General features: G+C 40.4%; 1 protein-coding gene across 1 annotated transcript; it reads right to left on the bottom strand.

Moving 5' to 3' along the window:
* Positions 1-862: 862 nt before the first annotated feature.
* Positions 863-13,462, bottom strand: LOC141015202 (protein phosphatase 1 regulatory subunit 1B-like). Its single transcript, XM_073489156.1, has 5 exons — positions 13,164-13,462; positions 4,309-4,392; positions 3,106-3,181; positions 1,089-1,214; positions 863-990 (listed from the first exon to the last, which is right to left on the bottom strand). Exons 1-5 carry the CDS (start codon positions 13,275-13,277, stop codon positions 863-865), a joined length of 528 nt encoding a protein of 175 aa, XP_073345257.1. The 5' UTR covers positions 13,278-13,462.
* Between the last annotated feature and the right edge of the window lie 1,938 nt (positions 13,463-15,400).

Below are 15,400 nucleotides of genomic sequence, written 5' to 3'. Positions count from 1 at the left end.
GAGAGAACTGGAAGTGCAAAAATGCTAAATGAGTTCCAGGTTTTAGCACTCATCACTACAGCAGGATGAAAAAGCCATGTAATCTCTGTGTTGGAGGCATAGGTAAAATACTGTAAAGTTGACGGGATGTAAACAGACGTGCCGTTTGTTGCCGATCTACGTCACACTACACGGTGCAAGTAGAGATTTACAACCTCATCAGGGCCATCAAACATTTTATTCACTTTGACCATCACACTACAGATAAAACTGAATCTTACATGTTTGTAAAATATGCATTAGAAGGTATATAGCTGAGCTGTGTGCATCGTCTGCTCTCTGTGATTGTTCTTGAGACGTGTGTTTCAGCACCAGTTTCTCAAAGCGACATGCCCTTTACAGCATGTGAATATAGGTGATTTTAAAATTCTTCACACGTGGATATAGTTTTCAGGAAAAACTACCCAAGGAGCACGTCTCAGAATTCTGTTGAATCCTGTTGAAAAAAAACAGCAAATTTAGTTGTTTGAGACAACGCTTCAGTTCGTAGCACTTCTCACAGTTCTTGTGCAGTGTCCTTGGCTGATGAGAATTAAGCCCTGGTTTCCCCTGACTTACTGAGACGTGATCTCCTTCACAAGTCTCAGGTTAAACTTTTCCTCACACCCTCTCATTAATATTCCGACCTTCTCCAACACCCATCTGTTTTCCTCTCTTACTTTTTTCCACATTCAAGTCTTTTGCCGCATGCATGCACACACTCACAGACCAAAATAACACACACTCATACGTACACCCATGCACGCACACGTATGGTCCGTATGTGTGCTACGCAAGTCTTTTCCTCACAACGCTCTATCTCCATCTGAGACCTCTTCGTTTGTCATTCTCCTTTTCCTTCCTCTCTTTCTTTGGCCTCCTCTCCGTCTCCCTGGTGCCGGCTGAGACTTCCTGTCAAACTGTCCGGTGGAGCACACTGATCCCTGAGTGGTTCACTTTTTTCTCTTGGATCTGACGAGAAAGGGATTTCAAAGGTTTAATTGATGTGAGGTACAAATGCCAGGATAAGATGGAAAAATGGCATAATCTGAAAGACCTGTCCGACCTACCCTTAGCTGATTCTGTCTGCCGGCTCTCCACACGTTCCTCCTCTTCCTCCTCAGAAGAGGGCTCGTCTTTGTCCACAGAAGACATGTCTAAGGAGGCCAGGTGTGCCTGGGCCATCCTCTGGACGGCTGAAAATACATAATCCCAGTATTTATAAAACCTGGGCCCTATTTTAATGTATGTCTCATACCTCAGTGCGACCAAAACAAACAAAGTGCTGGTTCTGTGCTGGTGCTAGCACTGGTTCAGAGTTGGTTCAATCTCCCGCGGATAAGTCAGAACACCTTACACTTTTAAAAATGGCAGTCATAAGCGGTTTTAGTTGGTCCTTGGTCACGATAACTCCGCTCCCAGCCCCTGACGTAAGCGATTCTTTATTCTAGAGGCTGCAATGGCTGCAACGTAATCCTCGAAGCAACTGCGCCCGCCAAAATACGCAAGTAAGTGTCTGTGTGGTAAGTGCCTAACAAGATTATGAAAAGGATCCCTCCAAAGATAGACCTTTTTGATTCAGTGTAAGAACGTTTTTGTTTGAACAGAAACAACAGTTATGTGACTCTCCTCAAGCCACCAGACTACATTGACAAAAACAATAATTTTACCTCACAGATCATTACAGAACACATTCTTATTCGACAGACACTAAATCTCACCAAAACCATCTTGGTTAGTCAGCAATCTCCAGCTCTGGTTTGGTTGCAGTGAACATTTTCTGGCTCTATGTTCTGTTGTTCCTCACTGCCGGTTCTGATGCCTGACCTCTCGCTCCTCTTTCACTGTGTTTACTAGCTTGTTGAAAACATTCCGAAATCTCATGAGATGGGGATTTGTTGCAGGAAGACGACGGTGGAAACAAGAATCAGGGAGTTGGAGAGAGGAGTTTGGAATTTACCTCGGGGAACTGCCAAAGTCACGGCTGACTAACTGATTTTGACAATCTAGATGAGGCAATGACAAATCAAACCTGCAAGATTTCAGAACAAGACTTCTCCTGGAACAAGACTGGTGTTTCTGGTTACAAATATGATCATTTTTGAAAATAACAATGAGGTCTATCACACTAGGAATAGTTTCCATAATGTTGTCAGACACTTACAATCACAACCTCAGCCCGTCAGTGGCAAAAACAAGCACTTTCAGTGGACATAATTTTGACAGTCGGAGTTGCCTCCGAGGATTACGTTGCAGCCATGTCGTAGCTGCCAGCTGAGCTGATCTCCTGGACCGATTCCAAAACTTTTGGTAAGTATGAATCATTTACACACTGAAACGTAAATAGGGCCTAGGTTTACAATGTACCAGAATTCCCCTTTAAGGAGTACACTTATACACCACTGCTGCAAGGGGGGGAGGTGGACACACTAGAGGTGGGAAACTGGAGGATTATGAAGTCACATTTTTTTGTATTCCAAATATTCAGACGTTTATTTCATCTGGTACAGATGGTGCTTATGTACTAAATGTATAAGCATAGGTATGTAATGCATCACCGATACATTTACAGAAAAACAATGTAGACATTTTAAGCAGATATAGAACAGATTGCAAGGGTCAAACTCACAATTCCCACAAAAAAAGAAGATGAATAAAATGTATTATAAACATATTCATATCAAATATTAATGTTTCTGTGTGTTGATATTTGTGTGTATCTGAGTGTATCAGAGTATGTGTGTATGTGTGAGACCATGTTGCAGCTGTGTGCCCATCCTCTAATCCAGGATGATCCAGAACAGACCCACAGCTGTCTCTGCTCCTAATCTCACATAATACACACACATTCACACACACACACACACACACACACGTACACGCACACACACACACACACACACACACACACGCAGTGAGACACACACTTCTCACTGTGGTTTTTTGGATAGGCACGTATTCCAAACAAATACAGACCACATGTCAGTCGCCACAGCAGAATTGGGTCTCCCAAATTCTCTCATTTTGTGTTAGTTGTCTCCTAAAATACAACATACACGTGAAACATGTTGAAAACAGTGCATCTACCTTTAAGTGAGGGCGGCTGGTAGGTTGACGTGTGAACCAGTTTGGCTTTCAAGGCTCCATTTTCTCCCAGAACCCACTGCAGAAATAAAACATCCAAATCCTGGTTTACAGATAACAGTGTTACAGGATACATTATGCAAGTGTTATATCAGTGATGTTGATAATTATCTGCTTCTGATGGATGATACCGATAAGATAACTGATCATTTTACACTTTTGTATTTCAACAAGAAGTTTATAGTTTAACCTGTAGTTTAAGCCAATCTGATATCGCTATCACAACAAAAACAAAGAGCAGTTCTTCAAATGTTCATCAGAGCCAAATGGGTGCATGTTTTCATTAACTTATCTTGTTGAAGAAAAATACTGATTTTATTGGATATATCTACTCAAGTACTATTAACTTTTCTTTTTTTTTTTTTTACCACAGTAGTATTATAACATGATATCTTCACTTTTACTCAAGTATGACTTTTGGAAAAATACGAAATATAGTACATTGCTATTATTTTGTTATATTTAATTGTTTGAGTCAATGACTGACTGTCTGATCATCAATCCTGGTCACAGACTTCCTTATTCACCTGCTCACCTTCTCATGTTCCTAAATCATGCATGGTGTATATAACCAGCTTACCAGTGCTTTTCCTTTGCTGATTATTATATTGTCACCTGAGCCTGTATCTGTTTTCTTGTTACTTGTTCCTGTTATTTGACCTGTTGCCTGTTCCTCACCTGCTCACCAGTCGTGCCCTGTTTGGACTGTTTAAGTACATTTCAAACCAAAACCTGTTTACCTCGTTTGTGTGTTTGCCTGCATTTGCCTGCATTTGCATGTTGGATTTGCCTGTTGCATTTTCCTGTGGAAGTCAGTTAAAGAACTGACTTCAACAGAAATGTATTTGTTGTTGTGCACCCTCCCACCTGCACCCACTGATAACACTGCTACCTCCTATGCAAATCTGCAACATATCCCAAAATTGCTTTCTACAACCCACAGACAACTACCCACAGACTGCTCTACTATACATATAGTAGAGTTTGATCACAAAATTTGTAGAGAATACAAGAAATTCACACCCCTTACTATGTGTATCTGTATCTCCACCTCCTCTAAAATCGTGGATATTTGATGCAAATGGGGAGTGAATCCAGCCTGATTTTTTAATGGAAGTCCCAAACATTGCAAACCAGCTGATCTACCTGGTGAGGGCCAAGTTCTTCCTCTGGTGATGGAGGGTCTGTCAATCTGAAGAGCGTGGCTGGTGTCGGCCTCCGACGTCGAATCTTGGCAAAGACAGAAAGACAGAAAATCTTGTGTCAAACCAACCAGGAACAATATGTGATGCTGATTCTTGGAAAATTATGTCTGCAGATGACAACAATGCCATGAGAAAATGCATATTGTCACCATTGAAAAGACTGTTGTCCAGCACGTTCCTGAATGAGGACTGCATCTTGTCATAATGGCAGCTGGATGACTTAAAATTTGCTTGCTATTTTACTGAACACTTGGCCATTATCATCTAGGTTTTTCAATTCCTCTGCTGGATTTGACTTAAACCCTCTTGCACACACTGCCAATAACCATCTTGCCTTCACAGATTGGTTGCAGAGGTCATAAACATTTTATAAAACAATCTCCGACTGTGATTGCAGCTATTGTTTTGACTGATGTGTAATTCTGGTGCTCTTGTTAGATACTCAGGTTATAAACAGTGGGCTCAGAAACAGATATTCTCCATCTGTATCACTGTTGACACCTCATATTCATGTATTCTGTGTGAAGCACAGTGAGTCATGGAAAGCAACAGTTATGCAACTGATATGCAACATACTGAAATACAACTTTAAAGTTTCAAATCAGTTTCAGTCTAATATGAGAAGGCTGTTACATAACACAACTTTACAATAAAATGGAACATGAAATCAAATGATTTGGTTATTCAGTCTAAATTGTTTTCTCTTTAATTGCACTAAAACACATTTTGAGGTAATGGTGCTTTATCTGAGCATTTTCATTTCACACCTCTACACAAGACAGTGCTCCATTCCTAAGGAGGAGGTCCCAGAACACAGATGTTGTGCTTGGAGCGTATTGGACAATGTCTAGGTGCAAGCTGTTAAACCTAAACAAAACCTTCATCACAAACAGAGAAGCATTTATTTGCATGTATTAATCAGAGCATTCACAATGCACACAAATCAGCAGGGAGAAGTGTGTCTGCTCCCTTTCATTACTATGGACAGCGTCCCACCTACACACACACACACACTAAACTAACTGTACTAATTTCACCACTTCACAGCACAAACACCCACTTACTCATTGGGCTGAGATTGATTATATGCCAAAAATATTAAGACACCAAAAAATATTAAACCGCATGCCAGCATTGTGCAAAACACTGACACGCCTCAGGAAAAACCCAGTGACCTGACTGCTCTCTCTCGCTCTTTTTATGAGTAAACTTTTATGAAACGTAAGCGTTTACGAGTAACTTTAATGGGAAATAAAAGAAGAATAGAATATCTAACATTAAATATCACACACAATCTATTTACAGATTTAGATAATGACAAAATAGGTCCCAGTCCCAATCTGGGATGTCCCAGAATCCTGTTCTGGCGGGATCCAGCATAAATTGAGCCCTGCTTAAATAGCCCTGCCTAGATATTTCAGATAGAAATATTGTACTTTATACTGCACTACATCTACATTTGACAACTACAGCTACTTCTAACTGTTTAGAATGAGATCTTAAATACAAAGCATCATAAAAATAAACTATGAAAAAGTATATACATTAGCTCTACCTCAACTTACTACAAAGCCCACTTGCCAAGAAAAAATGTTGGCAGCTAACATTTCTGCAAACCACTGATACGTTCACATATGGGCATTTCATATGCTATGTACCATATGTACATATTCACATTGTGTATGATCTGAACTGTCATGTCCGGAGGTGGAGGGGATGGTGGTAAAGTTACAAGTCTGCCAAGCCAGTGACAATAATTTCAGACTGCATTTGTGTGAAGCCACAGAGACCTTGGGGCAATTTCCAGCCATGTTTGAGGTTAGGAGAAGTCAGAGACATCTCCAGCTGTGCTTGTAGCTACTCAAACATGTATTTCAAGCCTATGTTAATCCCCAATATAAAGTACTCCTTACACCCTGTTGTGATATAATTCTGCATACTGAGTATTTTTACTTTTGACACATTTTGTTTCCAAATTCTTCTTCTGGAAGTATTATTTTCACCTAATTCCATGGTTTAAGTCCAAGCTTCACCAACCTTTGAATATTCATAGTAAAATAATAAACAATAATGCAACACTTTTTTCTGCATTACAATAACAGAAAGTGTTATGAAATAAACAACAGATTCATCACTCGTTTTCTCTTTTGTAACGTGTTATGGTAAAATACGAGTGGCTGCCAAGCCAATCACAGCTGAGAGCGTAGGCATGAAACGTGTGGGCAGCTTTAGCTCGGGAGTAACTCTCACACTGCCTCTCCTTCACTCTGTGTGCTGGATTCATACATATTCATCATTCAGACTCTAGAATTAGTAATGCCGCCGTTGTGGGGGAGCAAATTTCAATATGAATTACGAGGCGTCCAATTAGAGGTCAGAAATGTGTCAACATGAAAATATGAATGCAACAAACAGGAGAGGCTTTCACACACACTGACAGACACACACACGTCACACAGGAGTAACAGCAGTCAAACAACAGGTGAAGCACCTGTCTGAGAGGCTTTTTCAGACAGCATGACCTTTTCTGAATGTTTTGTTAACACTGCTGCAGGAAGGTCAAGCACCTACAGGGAACATTCATCGCATCCTTGTTGTGCACATCTGAAATGCCTGTAAACACCTGTGGCAGCTCAGTGGAGCTGCACCGCAGGACTGATTTGACTTGTAACTGATTTGTTTTACATTTCTCAACATATAACCCACTGTTAGTTGATTCATTTGCCTGTTTGTGGTAAGAAAATGTGACATTTTAGCACACTAGATTTGTTCTTGTTTCGAATTGGCTAAATAGGACGACGTAACTGTATCATATTTCTAAGTGTATGTGAGCAGCATGTAACTTACTGGATTGTAGAATTTGGCTACTATTGGGGTTGGGTTTCAATGTTTGCTTCATCATTTCTTGCTTAGGGTTAAAGTTAGGGTTGCCAATGGCTCTCTCAGCACAGCGTTACATTGGTTTTATAAATGTTTAAACATTTTCTGACCCAATCACCCTGATATGCAAGACATAGTTTACTGATCCCAGCCAATACTGTTTCAATAATTCAGTTTTGCTTAAGATGACAGCACACAAATATTGAATGAGACCTGCCTTTGAGACACAATTTGGAAAAAAATATATAATGGAGACTGCTTTACAAAATGTGAAGTAGATTACAACTGGCCTCTACTCTACTCTACTAAGGACCAAATCTGTACAAGTGTTCAAACTCTCCGCACCTAACTTTCACTATGGTATGTTTTAAAACAATTTAAACACCACTGAAGCTCACTTAAAAAACTGCATTCTTTATTCATTGCAAAAACACTGATAAACTTAAAAAAAGTTAATGTTATAGGTGCATTATCTGCGCATCCACTGAAGTATCACTCACGATTTGAAATCATCGTGTTGTTACAGGCTGAGTGCAGCCGCCAACTAACATAAAAAGGACCTATAATTGAATGCAGCATAAATTAAGTTTGGTGACCATTATAAATGTATTTTTTTATTTTTGATTGAGTGGTAGAAGTAAATAAATGTCTAACATATCCTTTGTTTGAACTATGCCACCAATACAGACTTCGTTGAAACCTAAAAAAACGCGCTTTTATGTGTCTATAATCAGCCCAAGTGCTTTCATTGCATATTAATAATATTTTTGAAAATACATTGTAGCGCAAATCACATGTCTTCCACGATTGGGTGGTCATGTTATATGGCATATGGCAACTAGAACTGCACTTCCACAGAAACTGTCAGAAATACTTCAGTATAGTGCTCCCATAGTAAATCTCTAATCCCCCACCTCATTTTTGTGAGGTAGGAGGACCTTCATGGTTACCTAACATTCAATGCATTAATCTGGATCTGTATGATGATGGCACTGGGTGGGCACACACTGTCCCAAAGAGCCCTTCATGCAGAAATCAGCTATCCACTTACCAATTATGAATATGTAGTGGAAGCATAAATCCCTTACTGTGTTCATACAGTGCTTTCAATATATCCTGTCAATAATCCTGTGTCTGAGCTTGATTTGATGCTCAAGGAAAGATAAATGAAACCCAGTACTGCAGTTTGACCTTTTGTTTTCAAGGGAATTTTTTTCTAAAAATAGATGAGAGTTGATTGAAGGGCATCACGTCTGATTTCAATCCTCAACCAGGCAGCTTGACTGCAAGTACAATCTCGCTGTAGCATCGTAGGGACGGGATGGGAGGGGAGGGGAGGGCTGCACACACATGCTGGAAACTTGCCTCTGCAAAGCCTCCACATTTAACTGGAGTAACTGTGTCTTCCTCCTCAGCATTCTCAACCGGTCGCTATATTTCAAAGATTTTAATCTTTTATCAAACTTTACTTCATCAGGCAAGTGCCACTGAGATTTGTTTGCATATAAATCTCCCAATATTCTGACAGAAATCAATAAATCAAATGCTCTGAGAAGAAAAAATCTGGTGTCTGTGGCTGTCGCGGGCCTCTAATAAGCCCAATCATTTCATTTTAATCTAATGAAATGTTTGGACGGCCTACTGTACCTGCTTGTCTGAGACATGAGGTAGTTCAATATGGTTAGCGATGACCGAGCCTGTTGTTGGGCCGCTAACTCGGTAGCACAAAGCACACACCTTGCTAGAGCAGTAAAAGGCAGCCTTTTCAGACTGTTGTATGTTCTATTTTGCTAGTTTTTATAAGATTGTGGCACTTTACAGTGTTGTTTACTCTTGTATTTATTAGACTACATAAGCTGAGCGAGCTTGTTGAATATAGCAAACTGCTGACATATCTTGCTGCTAGCCCGTGAGAGCTAAGTGGCAGTTGTAGTCAGGCGGTGTGTGTTTTGTCATGTGTTTTGGAGGAGAAGTTTTGGAAGGAAGCTTTAAGCTCCCTTGAAGGGATTTTGGGTGGGATTTTTTCAGTTTAGGTACTGTCAAAATGTGGCTTGCTCTCACTGGTTTTCTACAACCTTGCCAAGACCAGCTTTATGAATCTCTATTTCAATGGAAGAGACAGTCAGGAACATAAAAACACATAGTTCCTGACAGAAAACACAAAATACAACAGACAAAGCACGTTTTCAAGGAGTGGATCAAAGTCAAAGAAAAAAGGGAACTTGAAAAAATGGACATCCTAAGGAATCTGCCTCCAATTATTAAATTTTTTATTTAAAAGCATTTCATAAGATTATTTCTTTGAGTTTCTGTGCCAAGGGTACGAAAACACAAAGCCCCTATTCCAATTTCCTGTCTGGGTATTTGGGACAGAGAGCTTAAAGAAGTCTTGAGATTGTACAGTGAAGAATAATGTCTGGAACTAATCTGAATGATAGAAGAGTGAGGGTTGTTCTTGATGTTCTGCCATCTTTTGTACATACATATACATAAGAATAATGTATCAACAAGAGCAAAAGGGCGTTTTCTCTGCTTCTTGACCATGTGGAGTGCAGAGCTCTTGGCTGTCCTGTAGTGAAAATTTGTTCTTCGCATTAGCTGTCCTTGCCCTCGATTCAAGCCACAGTCATCCACAGCTAATCTCTTTGGTTTTAATCAGTCATCTCCTCGGCTGATGATTTTTTTTTCTCCTGCCTTTTCTTACATGCCTTCTGTCAGTTATCTTCCTCTTTTTTCCTCCCTCTTGTCCTTGTCCACTCAGCACCCATTCACTCCCCCCCCACACACTTTCGTCTTATCTCTCTATACCTGTCTCTTTTTCCATGCCTCCGCTCGCCATTTAAATGCTAATGTTATGTCTGTGTTTTGGAAATGCTGTAAACAAGCACTTGGCTGACCCTCACACATGGGCTGATCCGATGAAAACACACACAGGTTTCTGTCACTATGAGTGTGGAAAAAAGGGGAGCAGGATCAGCCTTTCGATAACCTTGACCAAACCTCGCAGGGCGTAATGAGGAGGCTACTAATGTGACAATGGCCTTGATGAACAGCAACTTTGCAGTGTCTTGAGCAGCCGTGCTTGAATAAATAATTCATTAACCAAATCCTCAGAATCCGGTGGCAGATTACAGGACAGGTGGCAAGTGACAAGTGCACTTGTGAAAGCAAAATCTCCAGTGTGGTTTGGAAAAATCACCTACTGTCAAAGTCCTTTGCATGAGAACCAATTCCCAGGAGGGAACAGCAACATACTAGAGTCAATTATTGAGGAGGGTTGCAGCATTCAGACATGTCTCAAGTACAAGGAAAATGACACTTCAGTGATCTTCACAATGCCAGTGATTCCTTACTGTGCATAGAGGGTACTGAGCAAATTGAACCTTTGGTCAAGGGTGGGACACAGGAACTTAACCAAAGGGAGGGAGGAACTTGCCTAAACCTAACCAAGTACTTTTCTTCCCTAAACCTAACCAAGTACTTTTCTTCCCTAAACCTAATCAAGTAGTTTTGGTGCCTATACCTAACCAAGTAGTTTTCATGTCTAAACCTAACCAAACTACAGCTGTACAACAAAGGTCTGGTATGTGTTTCACAGTTACACTGCAATGGTCATATTGTTTAGGGAACAGTGATATGTCATTTTGGGAGACACTGACAATCAACCTTTTCAGTCGTTAAGCTTCCATTTAACAGCCTATTGTGGAATCATAATATAGTCTATTATAGATGTACCCTACTCTCTTTTGTATTTCTTTTTCTTCGTCATCTATTTCAAGTCATTTTTTCATTATTTTCCATTTGTTTCACCTGTTATGTTATTATCTGGGTCATGTGATTGCTTCCCATTGGTTGTTTCTACTATACAGGTGAGGCTACACTCAAATTATTGTGTGGAGGACTGATGAAGACTTAGTGGTCAAAACATGTTGGCTTTTCTAATGATTTACCCACTTTAATAAAGGCCTTCCTTCCTCATTAGACACATGTTCTTACATTTGAAGTGCCTGGATTGCCTCCTTGTTTTTGAATGATTGAGTGCAGTCGAGTCTCATTCCACATCACATGCAGTTTTATTAATCGGCAGTGGCAGCCTGCACTGCGATGGTGAGCTGGAAAATAGGAAAGTGTAAGAAAAGAGGGGGGTTCTCATGCAGGCTGCCAAAATTCAGGATTATAAAACTTATTTTGCAGCTGAATGACTGCTAATCGCCTCAGCTGGGTTGCTGGTATGTTCAGCATTTAAGAAATTCCTCAAACCCTCCAGATGCAACAGGTGATCCCATAAGGATCCCATGTTCATTGCAACACCAGGGTCGCTTTGGCAGCTATATGAAGACGTATCATAAGACGTATTATGACTTAAGAACCTTGTAACCTTTTGTGTGCTCAACCAGGGAATCCTGCTGCTTTGATTCAATCATATCCATGATGGAAGATTTGCAGTAATCTCACTGGGTCCTGTTCAGGCATATTTCCAGAGTGTCTTATAGGGAAAGCAGCCTCAGTTGTGAGTATTTACTGGTTGCAATCTATGTTGGAAAGGTTTTAATATGGAACTAATGAGCAGCAGCAGTAATGTGAACCTTTCCCGAATTTGTTTTGGAGAAAATATTTAACTTAACAGATCAGTAAGAGTTGATTTGACCCACATCGTGCGCAGAAGTGTTTCAGAAGTAATGAGCTGAGATCTGACTTGAAATCAGACACATGGGGTTGCTTCAAAAAGCAAATGCTGGGTTTGAAGGGGTAAAGCCTTCGAGACTGCAAGTTGGGCTGTAAACAACAGATGTGTGAGAAATATTTGAGCTGGATATTATTGATTTATTTTTACATTCCAGGCCGAAACAAGCTGTCCAAGCTGATACCCCATGAAATCTCACAATCTTGTGCTGGGAAGAGGATTCTGAATATTGCACCTGCTCTGACAGCAGCCCTCCATTAAGACATAATGTGTTTTTTTTCCTAAAAGCAGAAGGTATTGATCGACCTAAGCAACGTTTTGGCTGGGAGAAGTGCATCTAAAAGTTATCTCAGTGTGACCTCGATGACCTTTATGGGCTGTCAAACGCTGCTCTGCATCCATACTGCACAGGCAAACAATATTCCTGTTCACACTGCACTATTTCACCAACATAATATCTATACTACCAGGTCAGCATGTTTCACCTGCATCTGCTTTTGGAACAGTTCAGCACAAGCTACACATCACTGAGTAAAGCTTTATTTGTTTTACGTAATGTGCTCGCCCACCTTCTTCTAACATATGACTAACAATGTGACCTTCTATATTTTGATCCACAGATGTGGTAAGGCTATTATTACTCAGGCACATAATCACATATTTTAATAATACTAACAGTGCTTTATCCCTCACTTCCTCCTCCTCCTCCTCCTCCTGCACTTCACACTTTTTGAAGGGCGGAGAGATGCCTCATCACTTTTAAGGGCTCCAAAATACTGAAGCTGCACAGCTCAGCTTAATCCCAGCGCTGCCCACACCCTGCTGCTGCCCTCAGAGAAATACCCGATGTCAAAAAACAGAGTTCTGCAAAGTCGTGCTAGACTGGTTATGTAACCGTCTGACAACCTAAGTGGCAAGGCCACAATGGAGGGCAGGACTCACTTTCACTGTGTACATAAAAGTTAGAGGAAGGCACGTTTCCGATTTTGTGAATCATGCTCCTCCCCAGTCCTGAAATCCTTTATATTAAACCTGACAAAATGCACTTGAATCTTACAGTCTGAAAGTGATGTTCATGAGATTAGATATTTGATTTTGGGCTCCACAAATGATCCACATGTTTGGTACATGACCCAAGTCTGACCTCATTCCTCCACACATGCACCCACAACCACTACTATCAACATCATCATCATCATCATCCATGCAGGCTACACACTTCACTCCCTCACCATCTCCACCTGTCGCGGGTCCAGCTGGGTGGGCACGGGGGAAGGCACGGAGAACTGGATCTTCCTCCTCGCATCCTTGTCTGCCTCCGTGTCTGCGGGCAGCAGCGGGTCCATGGCATCCAGCCTGTCTCCTCCACAGCCAGAGAAGTGTAAGTCCAGGTGGAGTCAGCTCCGATCAGATTACCTGTGTGCGTGCAAACTGTATGACTCTGCGATATATTCAAGATAATTTAGCTGCTAGTGACCAGCAGCATCCATCTGTCCCACCAGTCCTCTTGAGTTGCGTTTGACATCTGTGCGTGATCCCTCCTCTCTCACGCCTCTTTCTGCCTCCCTCCCTCTCTCTCTCACACACACACATACACACACATACATACACACAAACTCTCCGCTTATGTCTCTCTCTCCTACAGTGACTACACGGACCTGTGCTGTGTGGTGGTGATTAGAGAGAGAGAGAGAGAGAGAGAGAGAGAGAGAGAGAGAGAGAGAGAGAGAGAGAGAGAGGAGTGAAGGTGGGGAGAGCATGCCGAAGCTTTAAGATGCTTTCACTTGCCGTCGGAAACTCTGCAGTTCAAAAGTGGCTCAGACAGCATATTTCCCTCGAGATGGGCTGAAAATACGACGTGTCTAAAACTGTCGAGATGCCTTCAGTGTCACACAAGTTCAACACCTTTTCTTTGAATTATGTAAAAATATTAATCACAACAATTGTAGTATTAAAAGATTAAATGATGGCTAAAAATAATACTTAAAGGGCACCTACAACAATTTTACTCATTCAAATGTGTATACAGGTCTTGGAAAGTAGAGTACTACTGCATAGCCGATGTGAAGAAAAACTAGTATCAAGCCTTTTTTGGCAGATGAAGCTGCATTTAATCTTATTAATCGCCTCTAGTGATGTCACTCAGTGGCTAGGTTGCATTGTGGGTAATGTAGGCGCCAGGTTCTGACTTCCTGTAACACTGTTGGACGCACAACAAACAGCTTAAAAACAAATTATCAAAATTGATACAGCAGAACTAGAGATATCGCCCCTTTTTTTATCCCACACATTCTTCTGGGGCCTACATTACCCACAATGCAACTTAGCCACTGAATAACATCACTGGAGGCAAACATTTTGTAGTTGGCCTTTTAAAAAAACTGAATACAGACACAGAACAATTGAAGGCAATGTTGAGTCAAACTGTGACCAACTATCATAATCACAACAGCACCTGCATCATTACTTTATTCAGTTAGACATATAAAAGAGAAGGATTATTACAACTTTATGATTTTCGGGACATTGCATGAAGGATCATCATTATTGCACATTTTGAATTAACATGTTCTTATTCCTGGAGATGTATGTAAAATTATCATTAAATGCCTATCCCAATCCAGCCCAAAGTAAATTCAGAGCTGTCAATGAACCATTTGGAGTAGAGGCATGGTTTTAGGCTCTTTTCAAAGTTTATAAGCTCTGTAAGTGCTTCTGGCATTAATCTATAGGAGTTTGAACACACCGAATTGCTTAAATTCATTGAATTCATTTAAAGTGAATATGTTTTTTGAGGAAATATGCAGGCCCCTGCTAAAAAAAAAAAAAAGCAATCTTGTGACCTCAAAATATAGTTCAGTATTTCCTTATTTACACTATCTTATCAGATAAAATAGTCAAAAACAAGTGCTTAAGTGGAAAAAACAGCCTGCTGAAACAGCAAAACATAAACAATACATAAACCCGCACAATTTCCATGTTTAGGCCTTTAAAATCTGATTTAAACTATATATTGCTGGATTTGAAATCTCTTTGGTGATGATGATACATCAGTCATCTGGAGACTGCCGTGTAAGTGGCTTAGGAGAGAGGAGAAAGAAGAGAGAGTGGCTCTCTTATCTGCATGATCACACATTGGCTATCACAGGCTCTAGAGCGGGCATATAAACTCATATCTGCACAAATGAGCAAAACGGTGGTTTGGAAAAGATTTGTGTGTAATTTAGATTTGACATTGAACAAATACCTATATGCAACTAATGAAGAAGCATGTTGAGATTTTTGCAACTTATCCTTACTTGTTCATCTTGTTACATTGTGTAAATTTGGGATTTAGTGTATGTGTTTTTTTATATTTTCTTTTTTTGCTTTTTTTGGTGTTTTATATTTACATTTTTCTTTATGTATGAACTATTTCCTACTTTGTACTGCAGCTGCTGCATGATGGATAAATAAAGTTCTATCTCAT

The sequence above is a fragment of the Pagrus major genome, chromosome 20 (assembly GCF_040436345.1).
Source record: "Pagrus major chromosome 20, Pma_NU_1.0".
Taxonomy (NCBI): domain Eukaryota; kingdom Metazoa; phylum Chordata; class Actinopteri; order Spariformes; family Sparidae; genus Pagrus; species Pagrus major.
This window is presented reverse-complemented; position numbering and strand designations above follow the sequence as displayed.

Coding starts and splice junctions, on each gene's coding strand:
- LOC141015202 (XM_073489156.1), bottom strand. CDS start 13,277: ATGGACCCGCTGCTGCCCGCAGACACGGAGGCAGACAAGGATGCGAGG. Junction 4,393..13,163: donor ACCCGCGACAGGTGGAGATG/GTGAGGGAGTGA, acceptor GTCTTTGCCAAG/ATTCGACGTCGGAGGCCGAC. Junction 1,215..3,105: donor CCAGCCGCCCTCACTTAAAG/GTAGATGCACTG, acceptor ATGTATTTTCAG/CCGTCCAGAGGATGGCCCAG.